The sequence below is a fragment of the Micrasema longulum genome, unplaced genomic scaffold (genome assembly GCF_059751315.1).
Source record: "Micrasema longulum isolate JH-2025_06_02 unplaced genomic scaffold, ASM5975131v1 h1tg000008l, whole genome shotgun sequence".
Lineage (NCBI taxonomy): Eukaryota > Metazoa > Arthropoda > Insecta > Trichoptera > Brachycentridae > Micrasema > Micrasema longulum.
Genome location: NW_028277216.1, coordinates 692,853 through 719,920, shown reverse-complemented (window position 1 = coordinate 719,920; position 27,068 = coordinate 692,853). Strand labels below are relative to the sequence as shown.

At 31.7% G+C, this 27,068-nt stretch overlaps 1 protein-coding gene across 1 annotated transcript in view; it reads left to right on the top strand.

The window, feature by feature from the left end:
• LOC148285760 (uncharacterized) overlaps positions 1-27,068 on the top strand; it is an 82,251-nt gene that overhangs the window by 43,354 nt on the left and 11,829 nt on the right. Inside the window, exon 3 of the mRNA XM_088230560.1 lies at positions 24,727-24,899. Within this exon, the coding sequence (XP_088086686.1) occupies positions 24,727-24,899 (173 nt within the window). The remainder of the gene's footprint in view (positions 1-24,726; positions 24,900-27,068) is intronic.

The window sequence follows — 27,068 nt, the reverse complement described above, 5'->3', positions numbered from 1 at the left end:
AGTACAAAAAAATTTATAAAAAATTGTATGATTTAATAAATAAAAAAATTAAAAATTAAAAAAAAATATCGAGAATCGAACCCGAGACCTCTTGAATGGTAGGTAAACGCGCTGACATTACACCACGAGGCCGACATATATTATAAGCAAGTTAAGTAATAAAGCAACTCCCATATAAAAATAAAAACATTTAAGAAAACCGTAGCTTCCCGAGCCTTTTCATATGCTCTTTCGTTATCTAGAATTCCGATATGTCTCTTACCCATCCAAGGTATACATTTTGAGATCAAATTCGTAATTTATGGACTCTGGAATGGATGTCCATTACAATAGTTTTTGCATGCACACCGGACATACAATCTATAAAGATAGTTATTTGTTTCCATCGATTAGGTGGAATCTTCATGACATAGATCAGTGCTTCTTTTATTGCTAAGAGCTCTGTTTGAAACACCCAAAAGAAGTCATCCAATTTTTTGATCGGGGTTGAAAGTGTCTTGGTCTCCCAACTATCGCTATGAAAGAAAAACGATGGTCCGTTTGTCTATGGTGACGTAGTATAGTTATTCTGTTCACAATCCTTAAATCCTTCTACAAAACCAAAGCGAAAAGCAAACCAAACTAACCAACCAAACTAACCTAACCAAACCAATAAAACAAGTCAACCATAGAAATTAAAATATAAATAAAAAAATTATTAAAATTTATTTCAACAGAGAGGGAAAACATTTTTGAGAAGGGAATATGGAAGTCTAGGCATTTACAGGGCTTACAACATGTCATTGGCTGGTTTAAGTGGCCACTTTACACACTGTGTAACATTCACCATTCTGCCCATGTTTGAACATCCACATTTCCTCAACTCTTCCATCCGTTGACTTTCGTGAAGTAAAAGAGCTGAAACCTTTATCACGAACATGGGCAGAATGGTGAATGTTACACAATGTGTAAAGTGGCCACTTAAACCAGCCAATGTCTATATTTAAGATGAAGATCCATAATTGGATTGTATCGAGAGGTAGAGACCACTGTATGAGATTGCTTCGGGAATAAATATATAACATCGCTGCTGTCTTCATTATAATCCATATACGTATATGTGTATATATTCACTGTCATACGTATTATTATATAACTCTTCTACATTCCATTTTTCGACATGTATAAATTTTTATTATTTATATTTTTCTATTATTATTTTGTATATTGTTTTAAAATGTTAATATCGGTTATCATACGTATTATTATATAACTTTTCTGCATTCCATTTTTTGACAAGCATAAATTTTTATCATTTATATTTTTCTATTATAATTTTTACTGTTTATATATTTTTTTATTTATTTTGTTTATTGTTTTTATTATTTTGCATACTGTTTTGATAACTTGTATATTGTTTTAATATGTAAATAAATATTTTTGATTTATATATCGAAGAGTTCCGACTTAACACGGAATTTTCTAACAAGTCGGGACATAAAAAACATATAATTCTGTCTATGTAAAATTGTGTATTTTGTGCATTAAATAAATAAAAAATAAAAATAAATAAATGACAGGTTATAAGCCCTGTAAATGTAAAAATTCCCTTCTCAAAAATGTTTTTCCTCTCTATTTAAATAATTTTAAATATGAATAACTCCCTAGGGAGGAAATCTAGCCAGTCTGCAAGCATTTAGACATACTCAAACATTGTTATAATTTATTCTTCTTGACATCCCACCTTACCGCCTTCTTATTTTCAAATAATGTTGCACATTGTTAATATAGAATATATTTTTTTCATTGTACTTTTTCAATTTGGAATGAAAAATAATTATCCTATTATACTTTTCACCTCTCCAACTATACCTACGCGAAAAAATATGTCAATCGGTCGCTCCATTATAAAACAATAATATAAAATAAACAAACATTGCATTTTGCCCATTTTTGTCTTTATAATAAACTCACTGTCTTCGTTAGATTCGGGTTTTTTTGTACGTCTCCTTGCGAACACTTGGCTACCCTTAGCTCGGGATCCAGTACCCTATTTTTACTTGAAACTCAATATTTTCCAAGACTAAAGTTTAGTCTACCCATGCGTGTTGGGACTTCCTGTCTGATGCTGCGCCACGTGACTCCTTGTGGTGCGGAGTGTGGAGTTGATGGGTGGCATGATGTAAAGCGCCCCTCCCACACTCACCCTTTGATGTCTCGCCCGCGAGCACTGCAGCGCGCAGCGGGCGACCTTTAGAGGTTCAACAACTCCTATAAACTATGCGTGAAGGAGAAATATGACGGGGTACCTCACAGAAAGTGCGATAATTTGGAGCGTACGAAGTCAGTTTAATTTACGCATACTTTTAGCCCTAAGCGCCCTTGTATTATTCATCATTATTTATTTGTACATGTAAGGGCGGGCGTGTTGCCTCATGGCAATTTCTTCCTATCTGCACCAACCGTTTGATTAGAAAAAAATACGTGGTAAATACTATCATTATTGTAGATAACAGGGCGTGCGGTGGGGTTTTTGATTAAGGAAGCAAGTAATATATAAGTAATTGGTACATAATAATATACACTGCCCTTAAGAAATTAAAGACAAACTAAATACTATATACATATGATTAGAAAAAGTAACAATAATTTTACATATCTAGTTATAAATTGTAATAACAAATCAACCAACTTCACTATAAGATATACTGTAATAAAGTAACTGCAAAGTATTTTGTGGCATTATATTTTATTTGACTAAAATGCAGTGAAACAAAAATATATATTATCTTGTAAAAAAACATGACTTTTCAACGAAAATTAATTGGTCATTATTTGAACCCAAAAAATCAACATAATATATAGTAGATTATAAACTTATTTCTTGTAACAAATCGATAATACATTGATGTAATATTTGAATTAAATTTTACATTTTATTTTGTATTCCTACTCCACCACAAAATAATAATTATAATATCACGTTCAGCGCCAAAATACCAAAATCGCATCTGTGCTGCGCGGCGCGGCGCGGCGTTGCGTTCGCGTCACATGTAAACTACATGGAAAATAATGTATTGGTGTATTTCGATTGCTTCTATTGCTCAGTGAGAATTTAAGTCTGCGCCTGCGCCCGGACTGCGCGTTCAGTACGGCGCTGGAACGGAATTTTGAATATGCTTCCATCGCGATCGTTCTTTAAATCGAAACCCAGCCAGTCAGTAGCAAGAAGCAAGTAGTACGTGCATGACAGCGCTGGTAAATGGACGCGCTGGGAGGTCATGTATCTATTTCATTTATTTTTTCATTCATAATTTTTTTTTACAAGGCAATATTAAAATTCCTCCCCAATTTATCGTGACTATTAATACAATTATTATTACATTATTTGTTTATAGTAACCTAAATGTTAGGTATTATGACTGATAATGAATTTATTAAACATGCTATTTTATAAACATTACTTGTCTTTAGGGGAACCAATGGTTCCATGCGTTCTATGAACGGACCGCGCATGGTAGATACCTATAATAGAGCTGTTTTAATTTGTATATATAAAACAAATATACATAGATAACTTTTTTAAATCCACACTTTTCTATGAGGACAGAAGAAAACTCGAAAAATCATGCCAAAAGAGAAGTCTAGTGAATATGGAAGAATTGCCGCATGCCATTGGTTCTTATCTTTTTTTTTGTTTGTATCCTTATGTTGTATGAATAACCTCCTAAATAAAATACATCTAAATGGGGGATTGAGAACACTCAGACATCGGGAAATATTTAAACTGCCTTTGTTTTCAAGTAATGCTAAACACCACACACCTATAGCCCGCATGTGTCGGGAATATAATATATACTGCCGAAACAATAAAATTGACATTTTTAATGATTCTCTCTGAGCTTTTGCGAATAATCTCTTAGGAATAAATCTTATTCAATAAGTACACACGTACAACTTATTTTTCATCGCATTGTATCCTGTATAAAAAAATATGTATTACATCTTAACATATAAATCTATTTTGTGTAATTCTATAATTGAAGATATATACGCATGTAAAATTGTATCGACGAATGCTTTCAAATTGTATGTTTTCTAGCATGATGTATCTTTGTTAAACCTAATAAAATAAAATAAAATTTTAAAAATGATAGGTTCATATCACTTGCTACAAATTCCGTTAAAAATATGTCAAATGGATTTAGAAAAAAGAATTGTATTTTCAAAATCAATATGGATTTTCTGGAGAAATGTTTTCGTACACAACGTTTTAAAAATATTATTTTAAAAATATGTCCCCACAAAAACGCGACATGTTTAGCCTTGATAATTATGATGTCAAGATTCGTGACGATGTTCTATTCAAATTTAAACGGTCACAAACAAAGTTCAAAATTAAACCAAATCGTGACGTATAAGGGCCACGGACGTACGTGGCCAATGCAATGGACCGTTTTCGCGGGCATTCAAAATTATAAATTTATAAATATTTTTTATACTACAAATAAGTAGAAAAAAAAAGTTTCTTCTCGACAGTATTTCATAGAACCTCGCTTATTTAAAATTGTTTAAAAAACCGTGATAATTCCCTATTATTGTTGCTTCTCTTTTTAAAAATAGTTTTTTTTATTAAATAATTTTGGTTGTCTACTTTTTACATTATTGTGTAATTTGCTTTAGGGCCTTACTCACACATTTAGTATAAAGTTAAGCCTAGGCATAAAGGTAGAATACGGATGGGAGTATCATCCTTATTCTACCACTATATATTAATAATAAAGGGGCGTTTCTGACATACTTTTATAAATTATTCCACAATCGAACACCTACTACTGTGAAAGAGGTTGCAAACAATTGAGCGATAAATGGGTATTGAAAGGGTTCTCTCACTACTAGAACAAATAGATAGACCATGTTTTAACAAAGGTAAGAAGAGCTCTCTCAGATAAACTTAGGAGTACCAAATGCACCGTTTCCCGATCATTTGTTGAGCTTTTCCCGAGCCTTTTTTTGAAGCTTGCTAAATAAAGTCGAAGCAGGTAGCAGTACATCGCAATGAGGAAGTCTGCAGAAACGAAAAAGCGCTACAAAAATATTCGTTACAATTCTCCTGTTCATAAGCATACCCACGCACCCGTTGGAACTTAAGTTACTTTATTGGTTTGTAAAATGTAGGGTATCTTGATCATATTAAAAATAATGATTCACAAAAATCGCACTTTCCCCTCTTTCCAATTGTTCCAAGAAGCTAAACTTTATAATCTAAGACAAATGTATTGTTTTCAATGTTTAAAATATATATTTAAGAACCAAAATATATTTACAAGTAATTCAAATAGATCAAGTCAGAGAAGGAATCGTGTGTTAGAAATATCACATTGTATAACGAGGCTCGTACAGAGACTTGCATATTTTATAGGCCCAAAAATGTTTAATTCTTTTTTTTCTGATAATATTTCATTGATTCCAGACCTTCAAAATTTTCCTTCTTTAAAAAAACATGCACTATCCTGGATTCAAACAAAAGATATGAACTCTTTTTTTCTATGATTTATTTTATTGCCCTTTAATAATAAGGAATATTTTTGTGATTTTTTGAATATTTTTAATTCCCTTTTTAATTACTATAAAAAAAATACCATATTATCTTTTACAGAATATTTTATTTTTTCTTTCTCATGTTACACAAAAATATTATAACTATTTATTATTTATTATAGGAGCAAAAATTCATTGACATTTTCTTGTATACCCACGAACAGGCCATGCCTTTGTGGGATTTTTTTGTTTAGGTAGTATGTTTCTATTAATATGTATTTCATTGCTATGTAATTATGCTTTATTTTTTAACAATCTGTTTTATTATTATGTTTATTGTAAAAAAACAAAAAAAAAATAAATAAAAATAAAAAAAACATGTTCTGTCTTACGATGTAGGCGCAAGTCCAAAGACAAATAAACATTGCAATAACTAATGTTAGTAAATATTAGTATACGAGTATAACCACGTACCCACGATCAAATCACGATTTTCATAAAGATAAAAGAGTAAAAGTTTTATATTGAAATAATAAGAAAGGACTAAAATTAAATAATATGGAGATTTTTCACATTAAAAAAGCCTTAAAAAATGATATTCCATCAATAAATAATCAAATAAGTTTTCAGTACAGCCCTCTTTTTAAATTAAAAATTAACCAATCGGGTAACCTCGCCTCTACCCCGCCTCCCTCTTAACTCCCTACCAATTCTTCAACATAATATTAACTATTTTTTAACTAAGCTTAGTGCATGTTTAGATATGGTAGTGTTCGCACCTATATAAATATGCATGTGATTTATGTATTTTTGGAAATACTATATATACACTACGGTGATGTTGAAGGTGGAGGTGTATTTTAGTATTTGCATGTTGGTGTAGTGAGTGTCCTGACAAAGAGACGAGTACGTCTCGAAACCGGTAGACTAAAAAAGTCGGTAAGTAGTTATATACTTATATTTAGTAGCATTAGTTCAATTGTTTGACCACAAAGTAAATGCTTTAATCATAAATAATAAATATTGCAGTCAACAAATTACAACGGGAATGGATAACACCTTAAAGAAGAGAATATGAAAGTCTAGGCATTAACAGGGCTTATGACCTGTCATTGGCTGGTTTGAGTCGCCACTTTAAACACTGTGCAACATTCACCATTTTGCATAAGTTTGAACATCAATATTTCTTAAATTTTTCCATTTAACGATTTTAGTGAAGTTTAGTGAAGAATATTATTATTATTATTAATTATAGTTTGTAAGCACAAAACATGAATAAATAAATGATTAAATAAATAAATGCCTAGACTTCCATATTCCCTTATTTAAGGTGTTCTCCATCCCTGTTGTAATTTGTTGATCTTGATGACTCCCGAGGGGATGAAATCCAGTATTTTGTCTAAGAACATTTGGACAAACTCAAATATTGAAATATTGCAGTGGTTAACCATCTTTAAACCCAGCATTTCACGTCCACCCTGTTAGGAATCGGACCTGGGACCATATCCCCTTGGTTTTTTTTTAGGATTTTTACCACAGAGTAACCGTTGAGTTGAAAACACTCGTCTAGGGTGCTGGTTTAATTTCAAACACAAACATAATATACAAAATAAAAGTAGCTTAATTTATAATAAATTAATATCAAACCATTTCAAGTTATTTCAATATATCATTGCGCATTCTTAGAAAACATTATGAGTTTTGTGGAAATTCTCAGACTACATAACTCAAAGGGCTTGGTAAATATTCACCTTTCCCTTTAAATTAAATCTACAAATTTATGACCTTAGGAAACAAACATTATAATTAAATGTGGATGGGCAAATTTTAAAGTAAATTACCCGCGATCTGGATTACAATGCTTCGTACTCATAATAGTAAGCCTCCCGAAAACAAAATTATTAATTAATTTTACATGGATTTCCAATAAGTCTTATTACAAATACATTAAACTAATTAATTATCATTCAATTTTATTACTGATTAATTAGTATGTCCCGCCATATTGTTATTTTATTTATACAAAAAGATTGTACTATTTTATTAATACATTTTATTTTTTCTAAAATTCAGTTTCTTCCAACGAACCAATAAAGTAAATGGTGTGATTTTTGTTCCAATACGTAGGTATGTAAAATAATTAAATTTTTTTGTAATATATCTATTTTTTTATTTTTGAACCACAGCTAGACAGGAGGCCCAATAACAGTGATTAATTACAGAACTGAATACCCAAGTTTGAAAAAAAAAGGATTTGATTTTTGTGATTTCAAAATAAAATCTATGCTTAATTACAAATCTTCGAAAAGAAACAAATAGCAACATTGGGTACAAACAATAATTTTCTAAGGTATTTCCGTTAAAAAGCGTACTCAAAAGTTTTACATAACTAAAATATAATTACTTTACGACCGGCAGATTTTGCCTCTTGTTTTTATAATACAATTAGTAACATTGGTGCACTCACATAAATACAAAGTGGTTTTTTAATTGGCATCAAACTAAGCCAATGAAAAAAAAAAACATTTGTATTTATTGTTTTATCGGCGCTATGTTTTTTTCAGTTTTGTGATTTTTAAATTCACCGAAGAACTTTTGACGCCTGTGACGTCGCCAGTTCTCTTCGGTGAGTTCTGCTGATTAGTGAATTTCACCGGCATAAATAAATGTTTCAGCTCATTCACTTCACAAACATCAACAGAAAAACGAATCGATGGAATATAGATGTTCAAATATGGGCAGAGCGGTGAATGTTACACAGTGTGTAAAGTGGCCACTTAAACCAGCCAATGGCAGGTCATAAGCCCTGTAGATGCCTAGACTTTTATATTTCCTTCTGCTTTTCATCTCTGTTGTAAAATTTCAATATCAACAGCTCCCCAGGGAGTTGAATCCAGTCCTTGTCTACAAAAATTTGGACAACTCAAAATATTGTTCGTTTTACAGTTTTGTGCTTTAATTTTTACCGCATGTAAGAAAACATTATTTATGTCAAATTCCCTTGGCACTGAACTTCCATTTTCTTCTGTTGCTATGATTTCACACAAGTCTACATAGAATACAAGACTAGGAATGTTTATCTTATTTTTTAAAATAATAAAGTCGTATTTTGTTATAACAGGCCTTATAATATAATATTATTATTATGGAAAATAGATTATGAAACAGTATCACATATATAATTCCTCTGCACGTGTGATGTCACTGAATTCCTCCTAAACGGCTTAACCGATTTACGTGCAGTTTTCAGAGAAATATAGATCTTTGCGCTGTGCGTGTTTGTAGATATTAAAATCTTCAATCGAATATGTAAAAAAGAAGTTAGGAGCATAAATGTTTTATTCATCGATCTACCAGGGTTGCATTCGAGGAGAATGCATTTGCAAAAAAATTGAAAGATTGGGTAACTTTGGCAATGTTTGGGTAACTTTGTTTGGGATGTCACTGAATTCCTCCTAAACGGCTTAACCGATTTACGCGCGGTTTTCCGAGAAATATAGGTCTTTGCGCTGTGCGTGTTCGTAGATATGAAAATCTTCAATCTTCAATCTAATATGTGAAAAAGAAGTAAGGAGCATAAATGTTTTATTCATCGATCTACCAGGGCTGCATTTGAGGATAATGCATTTACAAAAAAATTGAAATATGTTTTTTTTGTGTATAAAAAAGTTTGTTCTTAAATGTTTACTAACAGCATTTGTTATTTGTGGATCTCAATCAAATTCTTTCCTTAAATTCCTTATAATTTCTAACTTATAATTGATTTTTACTGTATTATTAGTAAGAATAAAATAATATTAAATTCAATACAATTATAAAAATCGTATTCCCACATAAGTACACCTCTCCGTTGGTGAGAAGACCGGAGTTTGACGTTTGCAAAAAGAATTCCATATTTGAAAAAAAAAAAATTTTATGTTTTGGAATTCAACCATAAACAGGTACCTATTTAAATTCAATATTTGAATATTATTAACTTTTAGTTTTGGAATGTAATCACAAACAAGTACCTAGGTACCTACTTATCAATAAAAAGTATTTTTTCAAGGCAAGCCGACGTTCGGGCAGGACGTCTGTCGGGTCAGCTAGTTATTTATATTTTTTCTGCTACGTGGTGTAGTTGTCAGCGCGTGTGCCTTCCACACAAGAGGTCTCGGATTCGATTCCTAACATGGTTGACGAGAAATATTTATTTTAAAAGGTGCATATTAGAACATTTTATAGTCCCTACACTAGCACCTGAAGCGTAAGACTGATCATCTTACCTTCACGTAACAAAAATGATCAAGATGCACTATGATTGGTATACCAATAATAATTATAATAATCATGGTTTATTAACAAAAATAACACTTACTTAATCTACTTCATACACACTTAGGTAATAGATTTCTCCGGATTACGTCTAGTCTACCTAACTAGGTACATCCTGTTTTAAGGCAGACATTTTTATGCAAAATAAACTATAATATTACTACCTACTAGTTAATTTATTATACAGTTATAAAATATAAATCTATACTGTTTATTATTTAAGAATGTTTTTGAGTAAATTTTCCGATTTTTCTCGACCTAAACCCAGTAACCAATTTTTGACTAATTTATTTAATTGAATTCGGGTCATGGTTTTGCAATATTTGGGTAACATTTTGAATATTTTGGGGCCCAGAAACCTAAAATATCTTGACCCGAATTCAGCGTTTGTGGTAGACCCCATGACCCATCCTCTAGTTTGACTTCTGGTAGTGTGGGAGTGTTCCTTTTCGGATTTGGTAGAATAATTTGCTTTCACAAACGTTATGATTCTAAAAATATATAATTGCTTTATATCTTAGATCTCAAATAACTTGACGCTGGGGTACCTAAAGGACTTTTATAAAATAATTTTAATTATTGATTTTTGAGCGGATTCGAGAGGTTTTAATATTGATTTGTTAGTGCCTCTCTATCCTATTATATCATAAGTTATTATTGAGTTAAATAAAATAAAATAAAGTTTTTTAGTTTAATTAGGGAGAATGCAGTGCCCTATGCACCATTAGGTGCGAAAAGAGAATGGTGATGAACATGATTAATTTAGTTTTTTTTGTCAAATTGGGCGTATTTTTGAGAAGAGAACAGCGTGTTTTTCATTTTGGTGCAAAGTTTCTTGAAAACACATTATTATGTTTTCCTTTTCCTACTTATGTTCATACACCACACACCCCTGTAGAGGAATGTGAGGAGATACGCCGCTATGTATATGTAACATGTACACTGTACACATGTACGGTACACGCTTTTCGGTCTATCGCTTCCGTGGGTGAAGATTTAAATGGAATAATATGGGGTGAGTGGGAGTTACATGGAAAGCACTCGAGCGAAATAATGTACGAAAACACTTCATAAATTCGATTTAGAATGATCACTAAACACACACACGTCTGCCTATATAGACGCGATTCTTTCAATGTGTACGCTAACACTTACATGCGTACCCCTGCTGGTTTTCGTGTCGGGGACTTAAGTCGAAAAAACGTAAGTCGAAATAACGTATGTAAAAAAACGTAACTTTAAAAAGGCGCAAGTCGAAAAGACGTACCTTGGTAAAAATGTCTGAGTCCAGGCATACGAAAAATACAGTTCTGTTTGTAAAATAGAACCAGAACTCTGTACGAGTATTGAGAGAAATCTGCCTCGTAGTGATTAGGGTAGTCGTCTTTTACTTCACAAAAGTCAACAGAGGGAAGAGTTGAGGAAATGTGGATGTTCAAACATAGGCGGAATGGTGAATGTTACACAGTGTGTAAATTGGCCGCTTAAACCAGCCAATGACAAGTCATAAGCCCTGTTAATGCCTAGACTCCCATATTTCCTTCTCAAAAATATTTTCCCTCTCTGTTGCAACAAATTTAAGTTAGCGTTGTCGCCTACTGTGCTTAAGGTCCCGGATCCGATTCCGGGTAAGATTGACGTGATATATTTTTATTTATTTAATTCATTTTACAATACGCCCAGGCGGCGTTTACAAAAATAATACAGGTAAGTACAAAAATAGTAATATTTTTTTTAAATAAACAAATTTTAAGACATGTAGAAATCAAAAAAGCATACTGCAATGCTGAATCATTAATTAATAATTTGCGTAATGAAAAAGTGAAAAATATGGATATAATTTAATTTTAATACCTATAAGAGACAACAAAAAAAAGTAAGAAAGTAAAAAATATTAATTAAAAAATAAAACAAAAAATTAAAAACAGTAGGTATATAAAGTAAATAAGAAACATTAAAACGCAAATTGTAAATAATATTTTTTTCCTTTTTGAATACAAAAAAAAATGATATTGACAAATTAACATTATAATTAAAGTTAAATAACAGTAAGTGTATTATATAATAATGGTTTTAGAAACATCAAACAAGCCAACTTTTGGGATTTCAACTTAATGACGCCATCTTGTTTTTTAACCTTGACGCAACTGATCATTAGTGAATTTAATTCACTAATGATCAGATGTTTATAATTTCTGCTCAGAACGTGCGTCTAGGTTTAAAAAACAAGATGACATCATTAAGTTGAAATCCCAAAACTTGGCTTGTGTGTTGTTTCTGAAACACACGATTCAATGGTAAACATATTTAAAATATTTGAAAAAATTATTTCAATTAGGCAATAATAATACAAATCAAGAACAGAGAAAAAGTTTCGTAAAAAATAAGGTTTTATATCGACTTTAAAAATTATCTTTAGTACAAAGATGAATTATTTAAGTCATTTTAAAGAAACCCTCAAAATTCAATACGGAAAGTCTATTTAAATTATTTAAAGTGCATACAGTTGGCACTATTTATAAAATAAATTTCACAGTAAAAATTTATAAAAAATAAAAGAATTTGTGATAAAAACGTCACTCAGATACCAAAATAATATCAAAATCCCTTAATTCCACACAAGTCATGGTCAAAATTGCTTCGTTTTCAAAGGTGTCGAAAATTGAAATAATCTCCGCAATGAACTAAAAACTATTAAAACTAATATATCTATAAATAAATTCAAAGTAAATCTAAAGAATTTTTTTGAACAACTGTAAAAACAGCATTAAATTTGAAGTAGTATAAATGTATTATTATTTTCTATTTTTCTTTATATTTCCTATGTTTTTATTTTTTATCTCATGTACTCATTTATTCAAAATTATATAAACTCTAATAAATAAATAACTTTAACAGTGTAAGTCACTATCTAAGCACAAGAGTTAGTCTCTTTTATTGGAGAGTTACAGCTTTAACATTTACAAGATGTATAAAAGTAGATTTGTATAGAATAAAAAAACATGTACCATTTATGAAATTTATTAATATATTATTTTTTAAAACATCAAAAATAATGCATGTTAGAACGTTTTAAAATAAATAATTATTGTATTAAAAATGTCAATATCACAAGTAAATTTGTTGCCTAAGGAATGTAAACGCGGAATCGGAGAGTGTCGTGCATTGTTATATATTATATTTGTTTCAAACTGCAATATTTCACTCTACCCGGACCGGTACCTGAAGCTTAAAACTGGTCACATGAGATACGCTACATTTGGTGTTCCAATATAATGTCATTTGCACCATCAGTAGCTCAATCACAAATAACTATCGACGTGCTAATAAGCGACGAGATAACAATTTCTCACCATGGTTGTTTAACTTTTGCGCGATCACAATGGAAAATCCGTGAACCCCTCATATTAAATGTCAATATATTTACGCTTTTGCGACTATAATCCTGCTGCGCAATTACATATTTGAATTTCGCCGGTGTAAATATGGAAAATATTCTAAAATTGCTATTTTTTTAAATTTATTTATTATGATATTCATTACAAATGTCAAAAAAAGCAGTCGCCATAGTAATTTTAATTCAATTTTCACATTTTTTTTGCACCACAACAGGCCAGGAGGCCCAATTGCAGTAGTCAATTACACCGCAGAACACCTAGGCTTAAGAAAAATCACAGACTTTTTTAGTGTTCTCGCGGGAATCGAATCCGGAACCTTCCATTTGTGAGTCAAGCGTCTTGACCACTACACCACGGAGGCCGCTCCGATATTCCTTAGTATTTTGCAAATGCAATATATTGTTTTTTTTTTTTATAGTAAACGCCGATTTTTCGCCAATGAACTGTATTTGTTTACGAGGAAAACAAAAAACAAACCGACACGAGCGTTGACTTAGAGATTACACACGCGCTGACTTATGACTGCGATAACTTAAGCATGTTTATTATGGTTCATTGTGATCGCTCAAATGCTTAGCATGCTTTTAAGCTCGTCGATAGTTATTTGTGATTGAGCTACAGATGCGAATAGGCTTAAGTCAAAATAGCGTAAAATGGAATGAGCTCATGGCTCGTCTTTGGTCGGTCTTCTTTTTTTTCCTACATCCGCTCCTAAGTAAAGCGTGTGGACATCGCCAGATGCCTCCAGGAGACCCTATTGCCAATCAACACTCTCGCTCCTCTCGCCAATCATGTGTTCCTTAGTTCCGCCAAATAAAGCCGAAAGAATATATCGTCATCGACAGCCTTCCAGGATGGCGGGAACCCGCAGGAGCGAAGAAGAGTCAACTAACGTTAAGGCTCTCCTGAGGCATCCGCGGCACCCTCGAAACGCTCGTTTTGGGAAGCTGTTGCGTCCGTTTTTGGACTTCAATGTTAGTTATGAAATCAAACCACCTTATACATAATATTCTCCTTAAGCACTTACTCTTTATATCATTAAATGTACGGTTTACTGGCATTATCCAAGAGTTGAACAATCGGCATTTCGTTATGACCGAGTGTGTATTAGAGTTCTTTTTTTAAAAATGGCTGTTGCTTATTTTTTGCCTTGCTTGTTATATATAAAGCTTTTATTTACTACAAACAGTGTGTTCCTTCTCTAACTATAGTATGAAGATCTGGTCTGATAATCGGCTGTGGCTTTGTTAAGGAACTTCTCCGCATTTGCTGTAAGAAGTGGAAATATATAGATTAGAGTTTCAGACAGCACGCATCTTGAAATGTTGCTCCAGCAATTCCTAGGCGGGTTGCTAGCTCTTTGTGCGTGCCACCATCCTCAGTTATGTGAACTCCCAAGTATTTAAAACTATCAACATTCTTCATTCTGTGCTCATGATTATAGAGTTTATTAAATAAAAGTATTTGAGTTGTCTTGGTGTAGACGATCTTGTTATTCCATAATTGGTTTGTGATGTGTCATCTGTGTGTCTTTCAATTTATGCAGTCTCGCGTATTAGGTGTGATGAGTTTTTATTTATTTATTTATTAAAAGAAAATAACAGCCATTACAACAAAAAAAAATATTTACAAATAAACCAAAATTATAGTCCAATTATAGTTTTCTATACAATACTAAATACAATGTCAAAAAAAGAAGAAAAAAAGCGTACATTGAAATAACCACTCCGTATCATTTCACACGTAAAAAATAAATAAAATACTACAACAATAATGAAATAATAAAGAAATAAATTAAAAGTTTTTTATTTAAATTTATTTCAACAGAGGGGGAAAAAATTTTTGAAAAGGGAATATGGAAGTCTAGGCATTTACAAGGCTAATGACCTGTCATTGGCTGGTTTAAGTGGCCACTTTACACACTGTGTAACATTCACCATTCTGCCCATGTTTGAACATCCACATTTCCTCAACTCTTCCATCTGTTGACTCTTCCATGGTGAATGTTACACAGTGTGTAAAGTGGCCACTTAAACCAGCCAATGACAGGTCATAAGCTTTGTCTAGACTTCCATATTCCCTTCTCAAAAATGTTTTCCCTCTCTGTTGAAATAAATTTAAATATGAACAACTCCTTAGGGAGGAAATCCAGCCAGTCTGCAAGCATTTGGACATAATCAAACATTGTTGAAAAAGTTTTTTGTTTAATCGAACTTAAAAATTCTTTGGCCGGCGGATCCATACGAAGTAATACGGAGCTATCAGTCCTCCCTTCTTTATTCTTTCAAACAAGAGAAAATAATTACAATATTAAAATGCACAAAAAACAAAATATAGGTAGGTACAATTAGATTGAATTATAATTACTATTTTCAATTAGGGTTCAAGCATTTTCTTTAAATTTGTTTAAAGTGAGGAAATATATATCTATTTCAGCAAAAAACGTGTTATAATTATTTAAAATTCTGGGCAAAGATGCATTCTTATTATTATTCGTGCTTGAAATACCAACATGAAATAATTGTAGCAGCCGAGTTGTACGTTAAGGAATGCGTATTTTAATTTTTCAAGCAGTTGAGGGCAATCTAAGTTATTATTAATTATTTTGTAAAGGAAAGCAGTATCATTGATGATTCTTCTAGATTGTAAGGTATTGATTTTATGGTGTACTGTAGCTTCTTCATAGTTATTGAAATGTAAATATTGACAATAGTTTATGTAATTCAAAATTTTTTTTTGAATTCTTTCAATTCTCGAAATATATTTGGAATTTTGAGGAGACCAGACAGTGAAACAATATTCAAGAATAGTGCGTACATGTGCAAAATAAAGTGTTTTTAATGTCTGTGGATTGTTAAATGGCTTACGGACTCTTATTATTAGCTTTGCTTACTTTCTTCTCCATATGTTCTTCATATGTCAATTTTTTATCCAAATATACTCCAAGATCACGAATATAGTATATTTCACTAATTTTGCATGCATTTATAAGGTAAAAGGATGGTATTATTATCTTATTTCTGGTAAAGGTCACTTCGAAGCATTTGGAGACATTTAAATAAAGGAAATTATCATTGGAGTATTTAACGACCCTATCTAGGTCTTTTTGGGGGTTGTCAATATCTTCTAAAGATTTAATTGTAGTAAAAAATTTCATATCGTTAGCTTACAGGGAAAAAAGGGCAAATTCAAAGCAGTAAAAAACATCATTTATGTAAATATTAAAAAGATGAGGACCTAGAATCGATGATTTTGATTACGGTAGTGAGAAATAGGCGATTATAATTATTAGAAATATCACTCTGATCGCGCGGAATATAGTAAAGAATACACACAGTTCGTGATTTACAGCAGTATAGTCCAATATATCTTGTTTTCTGCGTCTTGTTTTCATCTCAGTCCACGATGCAAGAATATTCTACATCGTATCTGGAGCTCATTAGAACTAACTGTGGCAGTCAACTTCACGCTTGACGTGAAAGGAATTTATTTACAAAGTGCATTTATAACAGCGATATACATAACTGCAGCAACCATATCCTGACTCAAGCAGTCATATAAAGGTATGCAAATATTCCACATACGTAACTAAAATAATGAACATACTGACTTTATTAAGGAAAGTTTCCCTCCACAGCTCCTTTCGGGCTAAGTTTAAGGGAAAAATTAGTTACCGTCATATCGGCAAATAAATTCACACTTTTATGAAATTATTCAAATGCATTATATTATGAGTTTTCTTATAATTAACGATTTTTTTAATCATTTGCGAATTCTCCTTTGATGAGAATCAAAAATAAGTGAGATTATAAAATGACATTTTAATTTATAAAATAGATCAGAGGCGGAAAAACGGTTTATTTATTTTCATAATCTTAAACTGTTACATAATTGATAAATGTCCTATCTCAGATATTAACTGTAAAATTACATAAATTAACAATATCAGTACACTAAATGCCACTATCGGCTTATGTGCGGTCATCTACTGATCAATATAAAATAATCTCCATCTAAAAACAGGCTGAGCCATGTTAGATAGAGACTATCCTAATCAGAGGACGCTCCGCATTCATTTTCTAATTCACTAGCTGTACATAGATTCCCTGGTATTAAATACTCATACTTATTTATGCAATAAATTAATAAAATATATAAATGTGATCAGTTTACACACCATGTGACATCTTTATTTTTTTATTATGTATACGGCCTAAGCCAATTACAACAGTTATATGAAGAAACATAAATACAATAAACTCAACAAAAAGAACAAAAAACTATGTAACAAAGACAAACAAGGGTAATAAAATAATGGTTATATAATATATTTGAAAACACGATCAACAGACTTCGAGCTGACCTATGCCAATGTATCTTCATCCCACACTGTGTAAATGACATAGAAATCTACAAAAGGTGGGAAAATCTCGAGTCAGACACACTTTTACACGTTGTTTTATTATATTACCGTGTACGCGAGCAGCCTATTGAGTTTATGTAATTGTTTCCGAGTTAGTTTTCGTTTTGTTTTTAAGAAAAATAAAAAGTTATGATTTTATTTTTTTTAATTTATTATTATTAATATTAAAATAATATTCAAATATTTGAAGTTTATCAACAATATTTTGAGATTGTCCAAATTTTTGTAAACAAGGACTTGATTCAACTCCGTGGGGAGCTGTTTATATTAACATATTACAACAGAGATTAAGAACATTTAAGAGAAGGCAATATAAAAGTCTAGGCATCTACAGGGCTTATGACCTGTCAATGGCTGGTTTAAGTGGCTACTTTATTATAATAAATGTTTTCTTTATCATTTGTGAATTCTTTTTTAATGAGAATCAAAAATAAGTGAGACTATAAAATGATATTTTACTTTATAAAATAGATCAGAGGCGGAAAAACTGTTATTTTATTTTCATAATCTTACTGTTACATAATTGATAGATGTCCTAACTAAGATATTAACTGTAAAATTACATAAATTAATTGTAATAAATACATATATTGCCTTATCTTAAATGTTCTTCATTTCTGTTGTAACATGTTAATTTGAAGTTTATGCTATGGTTCTGCAAGAAAGGAAACAAAAATTAAAGCAAATGAAATTGGATGTTTTTTTTAAAAAAAGTGTGTCAATTCAATTTAGCACCGACGAACTGGTGAGTTAGTATTTATTATAAAAAAATATTATTAATACTAAGAAATTATTATTTATTTTTTCAACAAATTTAAACTGTATTTATTAAATACATTTATAATTTATTTTGAATAATAAAGAACATGTATAAAATTAACATTTTGTGTTTTCTTAGAATTTTGACACGGAACCTACCTTATAGTTTGTTCCATTACATTTAACTACAAAAACAATTGAATAATACATTAATAGATACCACAGACGGAAATGATAACCCCGACTTAAATATTCTCTCTAGCTTTAAAAAAATCGAAGAAGAGGAAATCATAAAAATTATTAGCAATTTAAAAAAAAACCAGTCTAAAGGTCCCGATAATATTTCTGTAGAAACACTTAAAAAATTAAAAATAATGTATCTAAGCCTTTGCAATATATTTACAACATATGTCTAGAAAATGGAATCTATCCGAAATCATTTAAATTATCTACAATAGTACCAATTCACAAAAATGGCTCAGCTTCTAAAACAGATAACTATCGTCCAATTGCTCTTACCTCAAATATATCTAAAATTTTTGAAAAATGTCTAAAAAACAGAATCATGGATTATCTAGAAGGTCATAAGAAAATCTCTCATAATCAATTTGGCTTCCGAAAAAAATTTAGCACTGATGATGCAATTTATAAATTAACTAGAGAAATATATTCCGCAATAGATAATAAATATAAATGTTTGGTAATTTTCCTTGATCTTAAAAAAGCCTTTGATACCGTTAACTTAATTAAATTATCAAATAAATTAAAAAACATTGGTATAAAAAATAAATGTCATAAGTTATTAACTAGTTACCTATTTAATAGGACACAAAATACAAAAATAGAAAGTGAAATTAGCTTGCAAAGAGAACAACAACATGGTGTTCCACAAGGGACAATTTTAGGTCCTCTATTATTTTTAATATACTTAAACGAACTATGTGATTTAAAAGTAGACGGAGAAATATTGTCCTATGCTGATGACATTGCTATTATAGTATATAATAAAACATGGGAGTTAACATTTAGTGATGCTACAAAAAGTATAACAATAGTTAATAACTGGTTGGAAAATAATTTGCTTAGTTTAAATCAAGAAAAAACCATGTATTTGCCCTTTCAAATCTCTAATAAGACTGGCCCTTCACAAAATTTGTCAATTAAAATACACGATTTAAATTGTAATATAGATATCTCTAATAAGTGTTACAAAATTAGCTCAGGTGAAAGTTATAAATATCTGGGTATCCACATAGATTATAGGCTAAAATGGGAAACACATATAGCTAAATTAACAGACAAAATCAGATATTTATCTTACGTTTTCCAAAGATTAAAAAATATTTTAACTTATGAAAAATTAAAAATGCTGTATTACGCTCTAATTCAGTCTTCTGTTACATACGGCATAATTGGATGGGGTGGAGTTTTGGACGCACATAGTCACCCTGTAGAAATCGCACAGAAGAGTATAGTTAAGATAATGTACAAAAAGCATAGACTATTTCCTAGTAACGAATTGTACATAGAGAGCGGACTCCTTAATTTAAAAAAGTTATATTTATTACAATGCTTAAAATATGTACACAAAAATAGGGAATTGTTTGGCAATAATTTAAATAGAACTAGTAGCCGATCAGAAAGTGTACTGTCTGTTCCAGGATGCAGAACTAAGTTCGCACAGAGACACTCTTTCCATGTTGGTCCAAGATCTTTTAATCTCCTACCCAAGGAAATACAAAATATAGAATCCCTTCCAAAGTTTAAAGCGGCTTTGAGGACTTGGATCAGCATGGAAAATACAGATATACACCTATTGTGAAAGAGTCGTACAACAGCATATTCTAAACTTTGATGTCTTAATTACATTGTTTATGTCATTTTCCTGTTATTTCTGTATGATTTTTAATGGCATTGTCATATTTGTGTTTGTATACCAAAAAATTCCCCAAAAACAATAAAAAAGGAATGGCCCACGCTCAGACGTTTAAGTCTTTGTGGGCATTTTTTCCAAATTTAAGGCTATGTTTATTTTTAGAATATGTATTTTTTCTCTTTTTCTCTTCTAATGTTTAATAAATATAATGTAAAAAATATGTAATTTAATACATGCATAATATGTAACAGTATGGAAAAAAAAAAAAAAAAAAAAATTGTGTTCATTTTACGCCGATTTTTTTACGCATATGTCTCTCGGAACGGAACCCAGCGTAAAACGACGTTAACATTTACTAAAATAAAATAATGAAGATGATCACAGTGCATAAATATTACGCAAGGCGAGAATTGCGTTGTACAGTGTTTAGGTAATTGTCATAATAATAAAATAATTAATTAATAGTTTAGGCCAACAACAAGGAAAATACTGGAACAAAATAATACTGTCGTTATGAAAAAGACCTTAATCTTAGAAAATAAGCGACGAGTTTAAAATCGCACATTTTGACATGAAGATTTACTTACAATTTAATCGTAATATTTTTAACATTGTATTTTTCTTTGGGATAACACCATGTTAGCGCCATTTATAAAAGCTTTTTGCGTAGTCCTTTGAGAGTATATTAACATTGAAAAAATAACATTCATAATCATTAATCCTTCTGTTCGAGATATCAAAAGAGCTTTTGTCAAAATGTCGAGCAGAATTTTCCCGATTGAATCGCTGCATGTTCCATATATTTTATTTTATTCTATTCGACTGTGAAATAAAACGACATCTATTGTCGGAACAAGAGCGCTAGAAAGATACATCCTACACAATTTATATAACAAAGCTAGGAAATGTTTTGATTTTGTAACATTACTTTTCGACTCATTCAAATACGTTCTTACCTTCTCCGCAGAAAAATCTTTATAATTTTATATGCACGACAGAGCTACGGGGCAACAACTTGAGTACTTCATTTTATCTGTTTCCATTGTCCTTGTTTGAAAAAGAGGTAGAGAAATTAAAATAAATCTTCCCTCGTTCGCTTTGTGGTGCTGTTTACAATTTATTCATTCCTTCAGAAAGTTGAACTGAGTCGGCTGGGAGCGAGTTTTTCACCCCGGTAATCAGAATAATGTGGCTTTTTGATTTATAATTAGACCCCCATTGAATGCGGTATCTGGCAATCGTTATATTAGCAAACTTAATGTCTTTAGTATTCAAACAAAGGAGAATTTTACGAAAGCTAAAAAGGTGGTCGAATTGTGGTCTTTATTCAGACGTAATCAGATATTCAGATTAAATCGTATATAAGGTAATTTTGGTTGCTTAATGGTAAGTCTTTTCGGCGGTTTCGTTTTATGACCCATTAAAACAAAATGTGTACTTTTTTGCATTATGCCCGCGACGAAAGCTCCAATTCGAGGGAATTAGGCACTCGTAAAATCAATTAAATTTATTGGTGACGAAGTTCCGCGAAGATATTGCTTTTTATTATCATTTGTAGGCCTTAACTGCTAAAAGTTCACTCAAATTGACCTACAGACTTTTCCATCGTAATCACTTTACGTTTACAACATAAACCTACAATAATAAGCACTTATATTTACTAGGTATAATAAATGCATAATTTTTTACAAATTTTCTTTCTTTCTTGGGTTAGTAAGTAATTTTTAAGTGTTTTCCGTGTTTCATTACAAGTAAAAATAACATTTAATAGATTTTTTATTTTAATGTCATACATCTGCAAGCTACGAATAAGAGTTGGTGTCCTTTTGCTCCGGTCTTAGATGAAGACCTTTCTTCTAATGATAAAAATATTTATAAAAAATAAATAAAACAACTTTGTTTTTAACCACTATTTTTTTGATTGATTTGACCGTGATTTTTTAACAATGTTCCCATATTATTAGTTGTGTAGAAAGCCGGTTTATTTTTGATGGTAGGTAAGTAGATAATTGTTTTGAAAAAATGTCACTTATAAAAAGAATCCGCCTCCATTGTTTAGGTGGGTGTGCTTTATTCACTTTATTTCAAATATGAACTTTACATATAAAAATAATTATTTATTTATGTACCTTTTTCGGGTCATCTCGTGTAAGTTGGATTGACCCAAAAAAGATACTTATTGATAACAGTGACCGTGGAAACATATGCACCTATTTAATTGTTTATTTATTTTCATTTTTTGTTTACATTTTAGTATATTTCTTATTACTAAGATTATTTAAAGAGAAAATCCCACATACGCGTGGCTGCGCGTATACTAAACCTAGAATATAATATTATATAATCTATGGTGTGAAAGTGAAATAGAAATAAATAAAATAAAAATGGAAATTTACATTCAGGTTTTTTTAAATACTTAAATAGATTTTAGAAGAAAATAAGAGAATAAGAAATATACATATTTTTTTATGGTTCACAAACCATAAACAAGACATCCTACATTGGTAAAATAATCACAATTTATTTTTATTTAAATTTATTTCAACAGAGAGGGAAAAAGCTTTTGAGAAGGGAATATGGAAGTCTAGGCATTTACAGGGCTTATGACCTGTCATCGGCTGGTTTAAGTGGCCACTTTACACACTGTGTAACATTTACCATTCTGCCCATGTTTAAACATCCACATTTCCTCAACTCTTCCATCAGCCAGTCTGCAAGCATTTGGACATAATCAAACATTGTTGAATTACTACCTGGTAAAAGAAGAAGTATAAAAATTGGAAAATTTTTTCCAGGCGTTGCCTAGTAGGTGATTTGGTTCAGCCGGATGAATCTCACCCACGTGATAAGGGTTTCAGATCTTTTACTTCACAAAAGTCAACAGATGGAAGAGTTGAGGAAATGTGGATGTTTAAACATGGGCAGAGTGGTGAATGTTACACAGTGTGTAAAGTGGCCACTTAAACCAGCCGATGACAGGTCATAAGCCCTGTAAATGCCTAGACTTCCATATTCCCTTCTCAAAAGCTTTTTCCCTCTCTGTTGAAATAAATTTTAATACGAACAACTCCCTAGGGAGGAAATCCAGCCAGTCTGCAAGCATTTGGACATAATCAAACATTGTACAATTTGTTTTGTTTAGACATTGTTCATCAATTATATGTAAACACAACATTCGCAAATGAGTTTAAAAAAAGTTAATATAGTATTTTTTCTTAAAATTGACTAGCTTAATTTCATGATAAATATTATGAAAGTTGTTACGCTAAATTAAACTAACAGTTTATAACAAATTATTTTATCTAACTAACACAAGGGACTATTTGATTCAATACATTGCGTTACAGTTTCCCGATAATTATTACATGTATTGTTATAGACATAGAGACAAAAAATGATGAAATAAAGTAGAAAATTTACGAAAACAAATGAAAAGTTTATCTGAAAAATAAATCATTGACATTTTTCTCTGTAACCAGGTTTATAAATACATTATTAAAAGAAGTGAGGCTTAAATTATCGTTCTGTTAAGTCTTTAAAGTAGGAATTGTAAAGTTATTAAAATAGTTTTTTTTATTAGAGCTCGTTTAAATACTTAACGAGTCATAAAACCAACAAAAAGTTTTTTATAATTGCCATATGGCAATAAGAAAAAAAAAAGGAATAATTCGTATAAAAATTTGACAAATATAAAAATTATAAAACAGATATATTTTAACATATTACAACTGAGATTAAAACATTTTAGAGAAAGGAATACAGAGGTCCTGGCATCCACAAGGGTAATGACCCATTGGCTGGTTTAAGTGGCCGCTTTACGCTTTGTGTAACATTCGCCATTCTGCCCTATATTTAAACATCTATATTCCTTTAATTCTTCCATCTTTTGACCTTTGTGAAGTTAAAGAGCTGAAAGCTTCACTGTTGAGGGTGAGATTCATCTAATTGAATTATTTTACCTACATACTAGGCAACGCCTGAAAATATTTTTTCATTTTTATACTTCTTCTTATACCAGGTGGATTTATTAACATTTTTTTGAGTTTGTCCAAATGTTCGTAGAAAATAGACAAGGACTGGATTCAACCCCCTAGGGAGCTGTTAATATTGGGATGAAAACATTTTAGAACTCTAAATAATAAAGTGGCACTTAAGCGTCCCTCTCTAAAGCTGCCGCAACCTCCAATCCTAGCAGTGTTCCATCGATCAGCTGATTATAATATTGAGGCTTTTCCCCAGCATTAAAAAAAACGGTTTGAACATACAATTATTTGACGTCTATACAGCGAACAATACCAAACATTTTTGTGCTAATTATTTTCGAATAATCCAATTGTTTTGACAGTTCTATTGACTTCAGAAGACTCGTCGGCCAATTCTCAATACTCGCTCGTCACCGCAAAGTTAAGTTATAACATCGCTCGTATTTCTTGCAGAGCTGGAGGTGAGCGGCTCGGGGGGCGAGTCCCCCGCCTGCCCCCTCGAGAACGGCGCCCCCGCGGGGGCCGTGCCGCCCGCCCCCGCCCCACGGCCGGACGCCCTGTTCTCAGCCAGGGACCTGGCCCTGCTAGACAGCACGAGACACAGGCCAGATCTCCCGTCAGGCTTTGTGAGTAACGCTGGACAAGTCCTTAAGCCCCCCTTTGTGTCTTAGTCGGCGTCAAAGCGTCAAACCTTCCCTAAACGAACGCCCACTTAAAATACTCCAACCTCCCTTCTTTCAAACATGACTTGGTGAGTTCTAAACAGAGGTCACGTATTCAATTTTCTCCAAATAAATGCACTTTTTTTTCCATAATTGACCTTGAAAATACGTCCCTTTTATTATTTGTCTGCTTCAACCCCGACATGCGAATAAGACCGTGATCATACCTCAGTTAAAATTCACCCTGTCCAATAAAAAACATATTATTTATTTATTTATTTTCATATATAAGTTTTGTTTGGTCAGTTCAATGCCTCTCAGGCATTGAACTGTTTTACCGGGCCGTGTCGATAGGAAAATGTGAAATAAGTCCAGCAGGTTTTTTCATGTTTTAATATATGTGTATTGTGAATAAACATGAGTGCCTACTGAGAATATTAAAATAAATATTGGATGTTATTTTAAGACTTATTTTAACATTTTACATTTTTATTATGATTTTTCTCATGACATATATGATTGATATTAGATTTGATTCTCCCTAAAAGTGTGTAGAGAATACATTTTGTAGGTGACTGTATATTTTATTCAATTTTAGAGGTTTTTTTTCAAGACTTTTTATAATAATTTAACTGTTCGTGTACCTAAATCATCCTTCTTAGGATAGATGCCTTAAAAATACAAAATTAAAAATAAAACTGTTCGCGCATATTGGTTGGCCTCAATTTAGGCTGTGTTACCTATACCATATGCATATACTTAATGGCCGTTTACACGTAGACAATACAATTTTTTTTTTGTCTCAGAATTCGACCATTGTCCACGTGTAAACAGCAAATTGTAGGCCATCCGAAATACTGTCACTGAGATAGACGAAAAGGCTATCTTAACGGAACAATGTTAACCCCCCCCCCTTGCCGCATTGTCATCGTGTGGACCCGCATAAACAGGACCTTGTAGCAATAGCGATTTCCTCGGCGTGAACGTGTCTCTCCCGCACATTTTTTTCTGCCGAAGTCCTTCAACAATTCCAATGCGTCAAGATTAAAAACAAATCATCTTTTTCGTCAACTCGCTCTTAATAAACGCCGTCGTGTATTAATTTTCGCAGCGCTCACGTGTGACCTGCGGCCGAATTTTCGTATCGTATCAGCCTTAGAGTAATAATTCGCGAGATAAGCCCTTTGGCTCTATTGCGTTGAACGAAAGCGTTAAAAATGTTTGGTCTGGCTTTTGATTTAACAACAAACGTCTTATGGGCGGTTTCAGTTTACAGACCCTATCTCAGTCGTGTGTTTAGAAAAGGGGCGAATCGTGTATAGAAGCGATTATGCCCAGCCTACCATTATATTTGACTATCCATAATAATGTTTTACGGGGACTATATTTACAGAACAACAAACAAATAATTACTATTTCTTATAAGTCATTGCCACCATTCGTATGTTTCCTCCTCTTCATTCCCTTTCCACACCTAAAGGTGCATAGGGCACTGCATTGGTACACCAATTGCAACGTTTATTGATCTTTCATTTTTTTATTACATGAAGGTAAGATAGGGACTATGAAATATTCCAGTGTAAAAACACCCTTTTAAATAAATATTTAAATCAACCATGTCGGGAATCGAACCCGAGACCTCTTGCATGGTAGGCAAACGCGCTGACCATTACACCATGAGGCCGACGTATGTTTTTCCAAATATAAATAAAACTTTTACTAAAGCCCCTAGCGCCAGCAATGAGCCAAGGAAATAGCCGATTACTCCAGCTTATTTCTTCATACAAATAAGTGTTCTCTATGTTAAATATATTAAACCTAGTAGCGGGATTTTTCTCCTAGAGTTAACTGGCAGATTACACAAATTCTTTGAAGATTCTCGATTTGGAAAACAGTATTTCAAACATTATTTCTTAAGGACTATTTTTCATAGAGATGATACTTTTGACATATGACTCGCAACACACGTGGCGCTCGACGCGGCCGTTTTTGGCATTATTCATTTCTAGAACAAATCGGCCAGTTGACATTTCAATCGTTATGAGAATACCTAATACAGACTGAATTATAAACGTTTATATAAGTTATGTGTTAAATTAATGGATAATAATATAGCTACATAATATAATATAT